General features: G+C 46.1%; 2 protein-coding genes across 2 annotated transcripts; one reads left to right on the top strand and one right to left on the bottom strand.

Moving 5' to 3' along the window:
* The first annotated feature begins 494 nt into the window (after positions 1–494).
* On the top strand, positions 495–10,685 carry ORC4 (origin recognition complex, subunit 4). The gene is made up of 14 exons (XM_009072474.1): positions 495–551; positions 2,138–2,214; positions 3,116–3,206; positions 3,793–3,868; positions 4,215–4,300; positions 5,128–5,134; positions 5,663–5,704; positions 6,081–6,232; positions 7,417–7,590; positions 7,895–7,981; positions 9,555–9,663; positions 10,053–10,148; positions 10,236–10,303; positions 10,497–10,685. Exons 1-14 carry the CDS (start codon positions 495–497, stop codon positions 10,683–10,685), a joined length of 1,311 nt encoding a protein of 436 aa, XP_009070722.1.
* Positions 10,686–14,950: 4,265 nt separating this feature from the next.
* On the bottom strand, positions 14,951–17,716 carry LOC103800112 (activin receptor type-2A; the record flags this gene model as incomplete). The annotated part of the gene is made up of 4 exons (XM_009072475.1): positions 14,951–15,529; positions 16,373–16,503; positions 17,141–17,279; positions 17,602–17,716. Coding segments are annotated over 4 exons (580 nt in total), but the record flags the coding sequence as incomplete, so codon positions are not given.
* Positions 17,717–17,812: the final 96 nt, after the last annotated feature.

The following is a 17,812-nucleotide window of genomic DNA, read 5'->3' as shown; positions in this document are numbered from 1 at the left end:
GAAGAGAAGGTTGTGTGGAGACCTCAGAGCACCTTCCAGGAGCTGAAGGGGCTCCAGGGAAGCTGCAGAGAGATCTGTGTTAGGAGCTGCAGGGACAGGGCAAGGAGTAATGGGGAGAAATTGCAAGAGGGAAATTTAGGTTAGGTGTCAGGAAGAAGTTTATGCTGTTCTGGTGGTGAGACACTGTCCCAGGTTGCCCAGGGAGGCTGTGGCTGCCCCAACCCTGGCAGTGTTCACAGCCAGGTTGGATAAAGCCTTGAGCAACCTGCTCTGCTGGGAGGTGTCCCTGCCCAGGGCAGGGGTTGGGGCTGGATCATCTCTAAGCTCCATCCCAACCCCTGAACACACTGTGATTCCATGAAACATCTGCCTTATGTTTGCTGAGTTAACTTGGCTAACATCCGAGTGCAGTTTTGAACTGACATGGTGTGGAAAATAATGTCATTTAGTCTAACCTTTACCTTCTCTTTCTCCTTTGCAGATGAAACTCTGCCATGAGTAAGCGCAAGCTGAAGGAGAACTGTAGGGAGAGTGCTGAGCACGTGTCACAGGTCAGTGCCACCTTTGTGAATGGCTTTGGTTTCCAGGGGGAGAACTTTTCCATCTTTCTAATTCCATATGTTTTTACTAGGTCAGTTAAAAAGACTTGCGCAGATACTCGATGTAACTTTCAGGGCTGTAAATGTTTTTATGTGTTTGTTCTTTTCAGCTTCTCTCAAATTGCTTCAAGTCTGACAGTAATAATCTCCTTTTTAGAGTCTTAATAAAGCAGTTAAAAAATGGCCTTGTGCTTTCTCTTTTTGCTTGTTATCTAATTAGATCCTTTACCTTCCAGTTTGTAGAGCAAACCAGAATCCAGGTGACTTTTTTTTTTAGCAGCTGCCAAGTCAATTTTCAGTTTGTTTGCTTGTGCTTTAACCTGTTTTCTCCAAGTGGCTGCTTCAAAACTGTGGTAAAGAATTACCTCTGGGTCAGTGATTTCTTATATTTTTCTCTCTTTCCTTCATTTACCTGTAAAACAGGAGGAAAACCTTTTCACTTGCAGAAGAACAGTGATGACTGTTCAGATTATTGATTTCATTTCATTCCATCACTAATTCTGAATTAGCCAAGTGTTAGAAAAAGATGGAAGAGCAGTGACCCAGGTGTGCATGGTAATGATGTTATTAGATTTCATGGCAGCTGGACATAGACTGAAACATGCTCAAATGGGATTTTAGAGGAAAATCATTAACAGTTTGCAGTCGAATCTCTGAAATTGGTTGACAATGAGCACTGACACTGGATTCCCAGTGCTATAAAACACAGGTGTTTTGGGATGGGGAAGCAGTAGTAGAGAGTCCTGTAAATTCTGAAACATTGGGATTGCCCAATTTTCCTTCAGCTAATGAAGTAGCAGGAAGAAATTGCTGTGATGCTGAAGTTTGGCTGTTTGGGAATTGAAAATGGAATTTTAACTGGCAGTTTTTAACATGAAAACCAGAAATCAGCACAGACAGAGATCTAAGGGTATCCCAAGCAATACATCCAAATGAGTAGCTCAAGTCTCTGTATCCACTCTGCACTTTGAACTTCCAAAACTCAAGCTGGATAGACTTCATTTCATCCTCTGCAAGCAAGAGATCGGCTTCAGTTTCACACTTCTTCCAGACTCTGAGGAACAAGGTGTCTGAACTGAGTCTCTGAGAAAACTTTAAACTGATCCTCTCCAATGCTTGGCTGAAAGTTGTTGTGAGAGGAGCAAGAAGTGTATTCACTGAAGATCTGGGGGTTAACCAAGTGGGTCATGTTTGATTTCAGGCAGGTGGTAACTGTTTTAACATATCACACAGTAAGTCAGAGCTATGACTCAGGTGATGAACTACTGATGTAATTTTGGTGACAAAATGATATAATGTAATTGACCTTTCTCTTTTATGTGACATTTATACAATATTCTGCCTACTGCAACTTCATCCTTGTTTTCAACACCCCTGTTATAATTGATGGCATTTAAAATTTACAGGTCACAGAGTGTTTGTAACACTACAGGAATATATATATGTTCTACTATTATTTTATTGCCATGTTTACCTTGTGGGAACATTCTGGTGTTGGAAGCACTGAAGGTTTGTCTTGCTCTTGGTTCTATCCATAGGCACAGAAAATTCTGCGTGAAAGATTCTGTCCCCACTGTGCTACTGGAAAACTGTTTGCAATGGAGCAGCAGTACAGGTGGGTGAGCAGCTCACGTGCTAATTCCTTTCTGGGCTAGCTACAGAGGAAAAAAATCAGGTGGAGGCAGAACTTCCTGCTTCTTGTCTGAGTTACACAGACTGACTTGACCTGCAGCCTCAGATTTAAGGAGGTTTTATACTTTTTGGTTTTGTCTGGTTCTGAGTTTTGGATTCCCTTTCCTGGTTTCAAATCTCTAATTCCTGAAATACCTCTTTTTTTTTGAGATAATTTTGACACTTGTTCCAGAGCTTTGTGTAATGACCTGATTCTCACTCCCTTAGAAGTAATTTCATGGTGTCAGTATTCCAAGTGGAAAACCAAAGCATATAAATGATTTGTAAGCCATTGGAGATGTCAGTAGTTTCTGTAAGCACTTTAAATGTGGTACTAGGTGATGAGTCTGAAGATCTGAAGATGATTTTGAGTTGTTCTTTGTCCCTTTTGGTTGGCAGTAGAAAATGAAGTTCCGTGTTGTTACCATTCCCAAGCTTTGAGTGCCTAAATTTCCCACAGAATCAGCTTTATGGAGATTGTCAAAATTCATATATTCCACTAGATGATTCATTTTTCCTGCTGTCGAGGTTTTCCTTCAACATCTTTTCCAGCCTTCCTTTTTGGTGAGCTGTAGTGGTAGCACAGAAGAGAAAGGAATCATTGCACAGTGGAGAACTGCTGAGCTTGATGAATTAGTGATACTCTCAGCTCCTGCAAGGTTTAATATTTTAAAGTATTTGAAGAGCTCTGATCGCTCAGCCCTTTGGACTTTATTGCATGCCCTGAGAGCAAAGCTGAAATGTAGCAAGTTTCTCTTACTCCTTGGATTTTCCCTCCTTTCAGTGAATGTTGTCTGCTTTGGGGTTTGGTTTTTTTTTTTAACCTCTTGCTGTTTTCAACCCAGACATTTGCTGGAGCTGCTGAAGAGAACCATACTGCATGGAGAGAGTAATTCTGCCCTCATCATTGGACCACGAGGATCAGGGAAGACTGTGGTAGGAACGTGGGTTAGGAGTTCAGACAGGGCAGATTAAGCCTCACTGAAGTCCTGGGAGCTGCTGGAGCTGAAGGTCCATCCCTGCCTGGTTTGAAAGAGAGGGTTGGTCATGTCTTACATAGAAATCCAAAACATCCCAGGACTTACCGTGAGCTGATTCTGTTGAATAACAAGATGGAGAAATTGGGTTCCTAACAGTTGTCTTTGCAATTAAACCCATGTTTTGATTATTCTCTTATTAACCTGCTATTGCTGTTGAGCCCTCAGTGTAAAAATGCCTCCCAGATTCATGGGTTAATCAGTAAGCAACAAGCACTGTCATAGTGCAGGAAAGAGATTTTAGGTTTCTTGTTTGTAGAAAAGTGTAATGAGCTCTGTTCTGCAAGAAAATTGGAGCAAATGTGAGTTGCTGAGAAACTCACCAGAGAATTGTCCCTCAGAAACCACACTTGAGTCTTGAAAATACCAAAAAACATTGTTACCCAATGAACTGCAGTTTCTTACCTGATGATATCCCTCTGCACACTCTCCTTGCTGTTGTTACATTAACCTCCTCATAATGAAATTCTGTATTTTTTCCCCAGTTATTAAAACATGTCTTGAAAGACCTCCAGGAAATGAAACAAGTTAGAGAGAACCTCTTGGAAGTTCACCTGAATGGCAAGTCCTACAGCCTAATGCTATGTTGTGTTCAGTTCTGCATGTTGTATGTGTTGAACAAACACTTGGGTTTCACCAATTTAGTCCAGGCTAAATTATGGGCATGTTTGTCTGTGAGCTCCAAATTCTTTATGTGTCTTTGTAGGAAGAGAACTTTCTGTGCTGTTAGTAATCAAATTAAGTAACTTATTAGATGTGGAAGGTCCCTGCCTAGTCTAATTGATGAAAAGGCAAAGCTGTGCAAGGCTGGAAAGGGAGAGAAGCTTCTGGATAAGTCTAGTGGCTGTAGACAGGACCTCTCAAAGTGAAGAACTGCCAGTTCTTCACTGAAATCATCTTCTTCCAGGACTTCTGCAGACAAATGACAGAGTGGCCCTGAAGGAGATCACCAGGCAGCTGAAACTGGAAAACGTGGTTGGGGATAAAGTCTTTGTAAGTATCTTCACTTCTCTCCCTCACAACCCTTTGCCTGGAAAACTAGCTTTGGAGGATGGAGCTTGTGGAGACAGAATTGGTTGTGGTTGCCAGCAAACACCTGTGTTCTGCACAAGGGCTGGATGTTACTAGTTGGTCAGTATGACTGCATCCTGATAACTGTTCAAAGCACATCAATCTGTGTCTTACAGAGGGAGGAAGGATGGAAGGTCTCTCTTAACAAGCCTCTAAATGGAACAAACTTAAGCATTACAAGAGACTTTGTTCAGAAGGATGGAGCATTTTCTTTTTAACATTTCAGGACAAACAGTTAGCAAGTTAACCAACCAAAATGCAGAATCAAAGCCAAGTTGGATGAGCCTTGAGCAACCTGCTCTGGTGGGAGGTGTCCCTGCCCAGGGCAGGGGTTGGAAATGGATCATCTCTAAACTCCATTCCAACCCCTTAACATTCTATGGCTCTATGATCTTTAGTGTATTTTCAGCCTTTTCTAGTTCACACTGAAGCCTATCCAGGCCTCCCAGAGCTCTCATTTTGCATGGATTCTATTAAAACATTTGCTTCTACTGAGCTTTCCCCAAAGATTAGAAACTCACTTGGATCAGTGCTGAGGTCAATCACAAAGAGAGTGACCAAAGTGCTTCAGATTAAACACTGGAGTGTGACATAACTTGTGTCAGTGCTCTGAGCTCCCCCAAGTTGGTGCCTGTTACCCAGTGAGTGTTGTGGACTTGCAGGAATGTTTTCTCCATAAAAACTTTCCCTTTGTTACCTCTGTAACTCCCAGTCAGAGAGTAAATTGGCTTTTCTGCCACCTTTGACAGGGCCTGTGTTCCTGGAGTGCAGTTATTTCCCACCTCACACCCGGTGTGCTGCAGAGTGTGTAAGTGTGTGTGAGGATGTCACAGCAATTGCCTGTTCTGCCCTGAGTGTTTGATGCTTTGATCTGTCTAATAAAGTTGCAAATTAACACCTGCATCCTGCTCCCTGTCAGTGGAACACCTTAGGTGGCACTTCTTCCATGTGTGCAGCTGGAAAATGAGGAGGCAACAGCTATTTCAGGCAAGATGAAGCTACTTGGAAATTTAGCTTATTGCAGACATTTTTCTGATCACTAATTTTTGCCTGTCTGAGGCAGTTTGGGGATTTCAGGCTGGAAAAAAGGAGATGGATGCAGCCACTGGTGTAACCATCAGTTGTCCTGAGGAGGATGTGATTATGGAACATAAGTAGCACTGTACATTTCTGAGAGCAGAGTTTTGCACTTCCTTCATTACAGACCTGACCCTGCTGTAGTTAATTCTGAGAACAGCACTGAAAACCTATTGTGAAACTTCTTTTCTTCCCTCTGCAGGGCAGTTGAAAATCTTGTTTTTTTTTTGCTTGAAGCTTTAAGGAAAGGTAAACACTAATAATCCCTGTTGTAAAACTCTGTGTGTCACTTGACTGCAAAGTTAGCACATGTGATTTTTTTCCACCTACTTTACAAGTGGTGTGAGGAAACTTGGCCCAAGAATGTGTCGTGGGTACAAAATAATACCAGAACCAGATAATACTGAACCAACATGTACCTCGAGTCTCTTCCCCTGTAATCAGAGCTGCTGCTTGGCAGAGTACTGCAAAACCTTCCCAGCTCTTCACTGCATTTTCCTTTTTGCTCTGGGAAAGGAAAGCTTAGTTAAGAGCTGAAAGAAAATCTGGGAGGTTTTAAAACCATAATCAGTGAGAGCTGCAGAGATGAAACTGGTGCTGAAGTTGTCCTGCTAACCTTCCACAGGAAAGAGAACCACCAGCTGCCCAGTCCTGTTTGTACTGGATGAGTTTGACCTCTTTGTCCATCACAAGAATCAGACTCTTCTCTACAACCTCTTTGACATCTCCCAGTCAGCACAGACTCCAGTAACAATCATTGGACTCACCTGCAGGCAGGTAAGAAATTGCACTGGGAAGTTTTTAGCTGTTTTTAAAGTGACCTTTGTCTTAGTTGGAATGGTTTCTTCTCTCCTGGAACCTTCATTTCCTAAGAGACATTCCTCAGTTATCAATTTCTCTGACTTTTGAATTGGAAGAATAGAAGAATAACAATTTGTGCTGACAGCAAACTTTAAGTGACCAAAAAGCTGCAAACCCTTCAGTTTTCCTGCTAGAGAAGCAGGTTTGTATTTTTAGGAGACTGAGGTGTTTTCCTGGGCATTTCAGTTTCTTGATCAGCAGTTAGTAGGAACAGATTTACATTAACCTACAGAGCTGAAAAACAAGTCCTGGTTCTCAGGACAATGATTGAAACACTTCAGTTGGGCAACTTTCCTGCAATATTAGCCTGTTCAAAATGTGTTTAGGATCCATGTTAAATTTCCTGTGATTTATTTTATAAAGGCATTAGAGGGAATTGTGGACAGATGATGTATATACAATTTGTAACACAATGGAGACTTGTCCATCAAAGCTTGAATCCAGGGTTGGCTGGGTCAGGTGATCCTTGGCTGGGCAAATTCCTGGATCAGAACAGAATAATCAGTACTTCATTTAGTAAAAATCTTTCCCTTTGCCTCATCACTGCCCTGAGTCTGGCAGGGGCAGAACCCCTTCCTGCTCTGCCCCAGTGTAATTTGGGAAGTCTCCAGTGCTGCACCCACCTTGGAGGTGGTGAGAGCTCTTGCTTTTGAGCAGTTTTTTTGGCTTTTAAGCATTTTTGGGGTGTTTTTAAGCTGTATTCTTCCAGCGTGCCAGAAGTCACACAGCCTGGCAGCTGCCAACGGCACAGACAAGGTGTCCCGAGCCGTGATCGGCTGCAACATCCTGATTTGAGGCCTGAGCAGCTGAACTATTTCCCTAATCTGTGGAGTAACGTTGCTGGGTATCCTGGCAACTAATGATCTGGTGATGTGCAGTGTCACGTGGGTCGGGAAGTGCTGCTTAGGCTTTTCAAGGCACAGCAATTAAATCGGCAGCAAAGGTCTCCTTAGAGCATTCTGAGCCCGAGAAGTTAGTAATTCTTTCTTTTTTCGGCCTGGTTTTCTGTGGTGATTTGTCTTTGCTGTAGCAGAGAATGCACCGAATGCATCTGCTTTTTTTTAATTATTATTTTTCCTTCTATTTTTTTTTTGATCAAGGATATCCTGGAGCTGTTGGAGAAGAGAGTGAAATCAAGGTTCTCCCACCGACAGATCTACCTGCTGAATTCCTTTGATTTCAGGCAGTACATTAAGATCTTTAAGGAACAGCTTTCTCTTCCTGCTCAGTTTCCCTCTGAGGCTTTTGCACAAAAATGGAATCAGAATGTTCAGGTATTACAAGCTTTTTAGATTTGGTTTTAGTCAAAACTCTAAAGTAAGACCAGTTTATCAGTGTCAAGCTTTTACCTTAGTATTTCCTTTCACTGGTTGAGTTTGGTCTGGGATAAAATTATCACAGAGAAGTCTGGAGGTAAAACTGTCACAGAAAAGATCAGGAAGTTGAGGTTGGAAGTGAAGAACTGTATTGCCAAGTATAAGCTGAGTGTTTTCTGAGAGTTAACTCACTGGGGTTTGTCCAGGTGAGTATGAAATGACTTGCTGAGATGATTCAAATATCACTTTCTGGTTTTTTTAGCATCTCTCAGAGGACAAGGCTGTGAAGGATGTGCTGCAGAACCTTTTCCACTGCACCAAAGATCTGCACTCGCTGCGTATGCTCCTGGTATGGATTTGGAGATAGATATATCCAATATCTGCTTGAGTCACAGTAATTAATGAACACCTCTCAGGGTTTTCAGTTGTTTGAAATGTGATTTTAGTCAGCAGGCTTTGGGCAGGAAAGGCAAGGCTTGTGCTGCCTTGTATCACTTCCAGTTTCTCCTTATGCAGAGAGTCAGATAAAATCAGTTCATGAACTCTCTGGTTAAGCACCACTTGGTTTTCCAGAGGTTTCATACATGGAGCAGCTCAGGGAGCTCCAGTTTCCATCCTGAATTTGTCTGTTCCTGTGGCACTGACCCAGGAAATGTGATCTTCATCTTTTAAACCTTGAGATGCTGGAGGCTTGAGGCTTCTAATCCCTGGAAATACCAAGGCAGGAGCTAATTCTGATCTTCCAAATGACCGTGTTACCTGACAGAAAGGACCTGAGGAAGCTTCCAGAACTCTTCTTGGTGGCTTCAACTCTTCCCAGTTATCTTAGGGGGAGAAGGAAGAACTCACTGCATGAGGAGAAATGAGTGGTGCCTCCCTGTGCAGGCAGTAGGAGGAACTGCTGGTAATATACTTGGTCCCATCACCTCAGAGGAGCTAAGTTCCCTTGGAGGGTCTTCCTTGCTTCACCTTCCTCCCTCCCTGCTGTGCTTGAACAGAGCTGACATGAGAGCAGCAACACTCCTCACAGCAGACAACTAACACTTATTGACCTGTCTGAAAATATCTCTGTGTTCTCTGGGCGTGAAAAGCCCACAAACTGTACCTGGTGGTGTGCAGCCTTCAGATTTGAACCTCCAGCTCCATAGTGGGCTGTGCCAGGCTCCAGTGCTGACAGCTCTTCCCAGCAGTGTTAATAGCCACTTGGAGAACTAGATCACAGACTTCCTGCTCTAGTTCCAACACACACAGCGTGAGCAGTCCTCTTTTTTGGTAATCCTCTGGAGTTTGTTACAAGAGTCCAGATTATTTCTAGTCTGGGGCACCCAGTTCTGTCCCCATGGCAGGAAAAGAGCTGATGGCTACCAGGAACCTCCCTTGGAGCTGAGGCTCAGCTTCCCAATTGTTTTCTGCAGCATGGCCTGAATTTTGCCTGTGGAAAGAGACTCATCTAATACAGATTCTAGAAGGGATGAGGAGATTCTGGACAAACTCTGGAGAAGAGAAGCTCTAGGAAGTCCTTAGAGCTCCTTCCAGTGCCTAAAGGAGCTCCAAGAGAGCTGCAGAGGGACTTGGGACAAGGGATGGAGGGGATGGAGGGACAGGACACAGGGAATGGCTTCCCACTGCCAGAGGGCAGGGATGGATGGGATATTGGGAAGGAATTCCTGGCTGTGAGGTGCTGAGACACTGGCACAGGTTGTCCAGAGCAGCTGTGGCTGCTCCATCCCTGGGAGTGAATCTTCAGATTCTTGTGTGGCCTTTCCAGTGATGGAATGTGCTGCTCTGTGGACCGAAGGAGGTATAAAACAGTTCTAAGTCATTCTTAGAGATCCACTAAGATTAACACAAGTCCATCTCCAAGTAGAAACTGTCTGTGAGTGAGGAATGAAGCCCAGCACTGTGTCCTGCTCTGTTTCCAGATGTTGGCTGTGAGCACTGTGAGTGTGCAGCACCCTCTGATCACTGCAGCAGATCTTCAGGAGGCAAGCAAGCACCTCAGGATGGACTCCAAAGCAACTATTGTACATGGTAAAGCTCAGCTCCTTCCCCCAAAATACTCCTTAGGAGTGTGGAAAGTGTCAAGGCCCTCCCCGAAACTCTCCCGATGTCACAGACACTGTACAGACTATTCCCTGTGGGTGTGAGCTGCTCCATGGACTCTGCTCTCTCCATGTGTGTGTGGATAAATGCTGAGTTACATACTGAGATTTCCTGCTTGCTCATGGAAACAGCCCATTTATTAACAGTCTTGCTTCAAATCCATGGAAAACAAATGTTGTCTTATCAAGCCTCTCCAATTCTGGAATCTTTTACATAACACAAGTGGGTGAAGCCTCCAGCACACAGCACAGAGAGAGATAAATAAATAAAGACAGAACTGCCTGTGTTCCTGATGGAGCTCTTGTTTTTCCCTCCAGGTTTGTCTGTCCTGGAGATCTGCCTCATCATAGCTATGAAACACTTAAATGAGGTCTATGAAGGAGAACCATTTAACTTCCAGATGGTCTACAACGGTGAGAGAAATGCCTGAACTTCACAAACACACCAAGTCACTCATTTTCCCCTCACTAACCTACTTTTTCTCCTTGTTCCTGGTGCAGAATTCCAGAAGTTCATCCAGAGGAAGGCACACTGCATGTATAACTTTGAGAAGCCAGTTGTCATGAAGGTAAGCCTGAAACAGATGTCAAGTATTTAGGATGCTGGTTTGATGATTTCCTAGTGCACAGATCTGGGTGGTCACACAGCCCTCGATGGGAGCTGAGGTATTTTGGGGTAGGGAAGACTCCAGACAAGGGTTTTGGGGAGTGGCTGCTCCAGGCAGGAATGACTTGACTTACCTTCCACTTGCTCTTCTTGAGGCATTTGAGCACTTGCTGCAGCTGGAGCTGGTGAAGCCCCTGGAGAGACCCGGCGTGCGAGCGCAGCGCGAGTTCCTGCTCATGAGGCTGCAGCTGGACAACAAGCAGATCATGGATGCCCTGCAGGTGTACCCCAACTGCCCCACGGATGTCAAGCAGTGGGCAGCCTCCTCCCTCAGCTGGCTCTGAGCTGCTGGGGCACCACTGGCACCTCACCACCACAGCCTGTGGGGTGTAAGCTGCAGAAGATGGAAGGTTTGCCCACGGGAGGGTGTTCGGATTCGTGTTTTTGGAAGAAGCTCGTTTTGCTGATCAGTTTGGGATTAAGACTAAGCTGGTGTTACCTTCCAGGGTCCAGAAACGTGACTGACTCACTCACTCAGGTGGTTTAGTTCAGCTCTACATCAAATTCTCTTGCATACAGTTTTCCCTTGGAGAAATCCAAGCTTTTTGGACTTCTCCCTCTCCGAGTGCTGCTCTGGGGCTGTCACTTCTGCAGCACAGCCCATCCCTTTAAAGCTCACACTCTACTTTTTCCTCCTCAAATCTGACATGGAAAAAAATGACTCAATTAAATCTTTAATCACACCAAAATGTACTTAATTAAACCTTTAATCCCAACAAGCTCCAGCCACAGGTGGCATTTTGTGCCAAGTCCAACCCCCCTCCTGCTGTTGGCAGCGCTGAAGTGTGACCAGTGTCTCTCTGCACAGGGATGGCTCAGGAATGCTGACAGGGCCAGCTGGGAGCACTGCCATGGACTGCTGTCAGCCCTGGGGCAGGAACTGGTGCTGCAGCTGTGGCAGTGAGAGGTCTGTGCAGCCTGTTCTGCCAGGATGTCTTCATGGTGAAGAAGAGACCTTCCTGGTGTCTGCCCTGAGCACAGTAAGTGAGCTCACACATACCTTAAAGCCTTAGATTACCTGAAAGCAATGTCATATGAAGGAGGCTGCAGGATGTGGCATCAGCTGGGCAGAGCTGAAACCTGAGGGAAGGGTTGGAGCTGCCAGGGAGGTTCAGGCTGGATATTAGGACAAGGTTCTTCCCCCAGAGGTGTTTGGGCACTGAACAGCTCCCCAGGGCAGTGGGCACAGCCCCAAGGCTGACAGAGCTCAGGGAGTGTTTGGCCAACACTCCCAAGCACAGGGTGGGAATGTTGGTGTCCCTGCAGGGCCTGGAGTTGGACTGATGATCCTGTGTGTCCCTTCCAGCTCAGGATATTCTGTGATGAAATCCCAGTGATGCCTTCATGCTGGAGGCTCTCCTCTGCTGTCACACAAAGCCCCTTTGAGGCTAAGTGTGACTTGCTTTGCTCTCTTTGCTGATTCATAAAGATATTACACAGCTGAACATCCCGAAGATCAGCAGAGCAGTGCATGGAATAGAATCCTAGAATGGCTAGGGGTGGACAGGACTCAGATCATCTTTAGGGCCTGTAAGTGATGCCATTATTGCATACACATAAACTGTACACAAACAGTTGGTGCAGGTTTTCCTGCATTTCTCCAGGAAGCAAAGTGTTGATTCAGCCAACCCAACTCTGCTTTGTGGGAATGCAATTCCAGGTGGCCCTGTAAAATGGGAAGGAGGAGAAGTGGGACAGGCAGCTCATGTGGAAGGAGTTGCTTTGTCCATTCAGCCCCTTACCTCAGGCTCCAGCAGCCTCTGCAGGAGGAACTCTGGCTCCAGCCCCTGTGCAGGAAGACAAGTTGAACTGAGGCATTTGCAATCAGAGTAGTCACATTGTTTATTTTCCCGCTGGGGAAGAGGGCAGAGTATACATTTGTATTTGTACAATATTTAACAATCACTTTCTGGAGGGCAAGGGGGGGTTGGTTGGTTGGTTTTTTGGGGGGCACTTGCAGGAAAACAGCAAGTGCCTTCTGACAGTAGTACAACAACCTGTGCCCAAACACTGACAAGTACAAAGAGGAAAGTTAAAGTCATCATCGCTCACCAAACTCTCGAGAGGTAACGAAGAGAATGTGGTAAAACAGCTCTAAAAAAATAAAACCAAGAGGGAAACCAAAGCAGTCCTGCTGGTTGAGTATCTGAGGTAACTGGTGTTCCATCAGGGATGCTACTGGAGTCGGTTTGCCCATGGATGTGTATTGCAGCTTCCTGTGTTTTGTACCAAGTGTTCCTGATGAACGGAAATGTCTTCAAAAAAAGGCTTAAAAAAGCTGGAAAAGGAGCCAAGGGGTGACCCTAGTGATTCTGTCAGTGCTGCTGGGAGCAGGACAAGTCTCATCACTCTGGTTACATCTCAGTTAGCACATGGAAAGCTGGACAGGAAAACTACACCAAGTGGGTTGGGAATCTCCATCCCCAGGGTGGAGTTTTGGTACATGTAGTACAAAGTCGTGCAGGACACGGGACAGGAACTTCTCACCCTCTCACACACATAAAAACAACACCTGGCCCAGGAAGGGGCTCATGTCCCAGCCCAGAGCCAGCTGGGACTGTGCTCAAAGTTAGTGTTTCTCAGGAGCCACAGGACAGGGAGGGTCACTGCCTGCAGGGAAACAGTGCCAGGCTATTCCCAAACAACACCCAACTCCCTGGATCCTGCCCTCGACCCAAAGTGCTGCTCTGGCACCTCAACTCATTTCATGCTCTGCAGTTGGCTCTGGCACCACTGACCCTTCAATGCTCTCAGTGAGCATTAAGCTCTGTGAGAACAGCTGGGCCAGACCAGCCCTGGGGAGCTCATTTTACCAGCTGAAGAGCATTTTCACCAAAGAGCCTTTTCCCATGACACCACAGTATTACACTGTTAAAATCCAGGAAGGCCAAGGCAGGTTTGACCCTGAGCCCCCATGGCTCCAGGCTGAGGGGAACACGCATTTGGTACAACTCTTGGATCAGAGCTTGATTGCACATGATTAAATTAATTTACTCCATTTTTGCCAGTAAAGGATTCAAACTTTGGGAGCTCAGAGGCTCCTGGACTGGGGTTTGTTCAGAACTCAGCAGCTCATTCCTATCCTGCTGCCTGTGGGGAGGGACATGAAAATGGAAGCAAAAGGGAAGTGTCCAGCAAAGAAGCAGCACAAACTGGATCCTCTCCCTTTCCCCCTGGGCACAGATGGCACCAACAGCCACACAGCAGCTCCTGGGTGGAACATCAGCCCAGAGAGTGCTGACCTGGCTCTGCTTTCTCCATCACATCCCACTGCTCCAGAGGATGAATCCACACACATCCACTGATCCCACCTGCTGCTTCCCAAATTCCCTGGCTGTGGACACACGTGGAGAACAAGGACACACAGCACACCACGTGTCGCCGTCGGGTCTGTGCTCCAGGGGGTTCCAGCATGGATTGCACCTGGAATTTTGGGTAAAGGATCCACTAAACACAGTGAGACAGGACTTGGGAGGAGCACTTGGGCTCCCATCTGCCACTCACTGTGATTCCAACATCAGGTGTGACACCCTGAACTCCAACCTGGGAGCTGGGAAAGCAATTCCCATGTTTTTCCTCATTTTTTTTGGTGAGTCTGTGCTATGGATATTCGTTACCTCCAAATGGTCTTGGCATACTGTGAGCAGAACTGAATTATCCCTGAAATTGGTAACGTTTGGAATCTGTGGCCAGAAGTGTGAACCTGTGGATCAGAGGGAGTGGGTTGTACTCCATAGGATGGCACCAAGCTGTGAGTGCAGGGAAGTTGCACATCTCCAAGCAGAGAGTAAGGAATTGGGGATAACTGAGCTTCCTGAGGTGATCCTGAAACAGTGACACAGAGCCCACGTTTGGCAGGAACGGGGAACACGCGACCTCGGCACCAACATAAATAGCAAAAAGACTCGTTTGGAAACAAAAAAAAACAACAAGGAGCTTTCCAGTGTCACAGCTCACAGAAAAGGAACCAAAAAAAAAAATAAAAAATCATGCTTAAGTTCTCAAATATTCCTCAGACACAGCAAACCTAAATAGTCTTCAGTTAAATAAATGGATGAGATACTCTGGGAAACGGAGGGGAAAAGCTTTCAACTAAAAGAGGGAATTCTCTGTCAATAAACAGCACTTTTTCTCTGTTTTATACACAACAAGCTAGTACAAGGAAAGGCTAAAAACACTGCTCTAGGAATGGCCACTTCCAGGGGGCAACGGAGCTTCGCCCTTCTTAAATAACACAGGGATTGGGAATACATCATTTACAAAACACGGAGCCGTTTATTATCCCAATTAGTGTTGTCACTCATCATTTAGCCAGGTGGAGCTGAGGTATACCTTGTTGAGGGAGGTTAAGTAATACTTGGAAGCCTCTTTGCTCTATCCCACTCGGTTACTCTTGTCTCTGTACACGGAACAGCAGCACACGGAACATTCACAAGCTGTGTCGTAGTCGCATTACAATAGTCATTTTTAGAAACAACAGCAAATGCAATAAAAACAAGTTACCCTTTTTTTTTTGTTTTGTTTTGTTTTTGTCCTGTTGGGTTTTTCTTTTTTTTTAAATCTGAAATGAAATGTTTTGATTTAAAAAAAATAACAGTAGTTCATTTAAGGAATTAGTCTCTTCTGATAGGGAGTTTAAGCCATCGGATGTCAGTGTTTCGCACGCTCGTTAGCCCGGACAGGTCTGTGTTCTTCAGCTAAAGTTCCTTAATGCACGTTAGGGGTTCTCAGTCAGATGTCCTTCAGGTGTAAGCAGGGAATGCTGAAAGTCTCATGGATCCACGTTGGGGACAAAGGGCAAACAAAGGATCAACACCTCTTGCTGATGTTCCAGAGAGACTTACCGTTCGGGTCACCCAGACCGGCACCGACGGCCGCGCCAGAGCAGCTCCAGTGGAGAGTCCTGTGGTCAGTTCCACGACCAGTGCAACTATCATAGACTGGATTCTTTGGGAGGAAAGTCAACGTTTGTCACCATTGTGACCACAGTCACGATGTCCTCTGTGGTTATAATGTTAGTGAGTTTTTGCATCTGGATGATCCTCTCCTCCACACACCCCGCGGACAGCCTGGCCTCGGCGTCGTGATCCCAGCACTCCTCGATGGTCTCGCACAGCATCGCCATGCCCTGCAGGACACACACAGCTCTCAGGGGAAACAGCCTCAGAGACACCATGGGAGGGCACTGGGATACTGCCCAGGGAGGTGGTGCAGTCACCATCCCTGGAGGAGTTTCAGAGGTGTCTGATGTGGCACTGGAGGATCTGGTTTAGGGTTTAGGGGTTCCAGCAGTGACAGGTTAAGGGTTGGACTGGGTGATCTTAGAGGTCTCCTCCAACTCTGATGGTTCTATGATACTGGAATTGGAATAGGTTGCCCAGGGAGGTGGTGCAGTCACCATCCCTGGAGGAGTTTCAGAGGTGTCTGATGTGGCACTGGAGGATCTGGTTTAGGGTTTAGGGGTTCCAGCAGTGACAGGTTAAGGGTTGGACTGGGTGATCTTAGAGGTCTCCTCCAACCCTGATGATTCCCTGGCTCTAAGGAACACCTGCCAAAGCTGAACCCAGCAGTGATTCCAGGTTTGGGGCTGAACCTGGAGCATCCCATGGTGCCTCAGCCCTGATTTATTCCACACTATTTAAACCATCCCACAGTGAGTAAATCCTTCCTCCCCCCAGTGCTGCAGTTCTGGTGGTGAAGTTGTCATGGCATTTTAAAGAGCTCACACTGAGGTGAGTTCTTCAGCCATCAAGTGACACTTCAGTGAGAAGGAACTCTCAGCAATCTCTTCTCTCACCAAAAAACTGAACAGAAAGACTATTTTAAAGACTATGAACAACAGATCAGTTTAGAGCCCATTGAATTCCCACCAGAATTACTAAGCTCTTCCCAAGATCTGGAGTTTGGACACTGCACAGATGGACACAATCTAAAACTCAAATCCCTGGGGCAATGGGTTGGTAACACTCACAGAATGTTTCTGCCAACACTCTCTCAGGACAGGTCTCTTCTTTTTATGAACTACAACTTCCTGCATGTCCTCGAGGGAGGGATGTTGGCCAATCTCCTCTTCAAATGGCAGCATGTACTCGTCCACGGGGCCTGGAGAGGACAGAAACAAGGTAATCCACCAAAGCTGGTTCCATTAAGGGCAAATAAGAAAATGTTATGGATGTCAGGGCCATGATCAGGATCCCAACTGGTTTGGATTTCTCTGTGGATACCTGTGGGCTGCACCAGGCTCTCCTGGGAGAGCTCTGGACACACAACACCCCTAGCCCAGGTGAAACAGTCCCATTTACTGAGGGCATTTCCCTGCTTTAAAAACTGGACTGAAATTGCAACTTCCCCCCAAGTATTTTTCAGCTTTCTCCTTGCCCTTGGTTCATCCTCACTTGTTCTGAGCCCCTGAATGAGATCTCCATTTGCAAGACACTTGATTTCATACTGAAACTGCACTGGAGGCTGAACTTAAGAGCAAAGCAGATGTGTTAGGTGAGGAGATCCCCAGGAATTCTCTCCCTTACCATGACCAAGAAGGAACACACCAGGAATCTCACACGGGACACAAACCCTGAGGACACTAAACCCCAGTGAGTACCTGACCCTGGGGTTGGTCACTTCCCACTAAACCACCTCTACCACCACCCCCTGGTGACATTCCACTGAAAACATGGGATCACCTCCTCCCTCTCTGCCTCCCCAGGGAATATTTCCCGGGGTCCAGCCCAGTGCTCACCATCAGCCGCAGTGCAGCGCGACGCCAGCTCCCAGAGGACCAGTCCCATGGCATACATGTCTATCCTCAGGAATGCATCCCTTTGGAAGTTGATAGCACCTTCTAGGACCTCTGGAGCCATGTACCTGCGTGTGCCGACCTGGAAGGGAAGGGCAGGAGCAAAACTGGTACAGGAGCACCAACCCCAGCACAGACAGCACTGCAGCTGGGCCAGACACAGTGCACTGCACACCAGGGCTGTGCCTGCTCCTCCAGAGCAGCCAGGGCTGTTATTCCTTGCTCAGGACTGAACCTTGGAAGGTTCATTCCTTAGTCTCTGAGCAGGAATTAATTAAGTATGGCAAGACTTGTCCAAATTCTACAGTGAGGATGAGAGTAAGGGGGAAAAAGCCATGCAGTGAGTCTGAAGGGGAATTCCTGTTCACATGCTGTGTCATTCCTGGGAATAAATCCCTGTTTACCTGTCCGTGGGTGTCTCCTGCAGACTTCCCAGCTTCAAACTTTAAAGCTAGCCCGAAATCAGCAATGCAAGCTGTCAGGTTGTTTTTCAGCAGCACATTCTTGCTCTTGATGTCCCTTTCAAGTTAAGGAGAAAAACAATTAGGGATCTAGAACAGGAAATATCACAGGAAGTCCTAAGGAAAAGTAATCACAGAATCAACCAGATTGGAA

The sequence above is a fragment of the Acanthisitta chloris genome, unplaced genomic scaffold (assembly GCF_000695815.1).
Source record: "Acanthisitta chloris isolate BGI_N310 unplaced genomic scaffold, ASM69581v1 scaffold44993, whole genome shotgun sequence".
NCBI lineage: Eukaryota > Metazoa > Chordata > Aves > Passeriformes > Acanthisittidae > Acanthisitta > Acanthisitta chloris.
The sequence above is the reverse complement of the archived record's forward strand: the minus strand, read 5'-3'. Positions and strand labels throughout refer to the sequence as shown.

Coding starts and splice junctions, on each gene's coding strand:
- ORC4 (XM_009072474.1), top strand. CDS start 495: ATGAGTAAGCGCAAGCTGAAGGAGAACTGTAGGGAGAGTGCTGAGCAC. Junction 5,705..6,080: donor GCTTGAAGCTTTAAGGAAAG/GTAAACACTAAT, acceptor AACCTTCCACAG/GAAAGAGAACCACCAGCTGC. Junction 9,664..10,052: donor CAAAGCAACTATTGTACATG/GTAAAGCTCAGC, acceptor TTTTCCCTCCAG/GTTTGTCTGTCCTGGAGATC.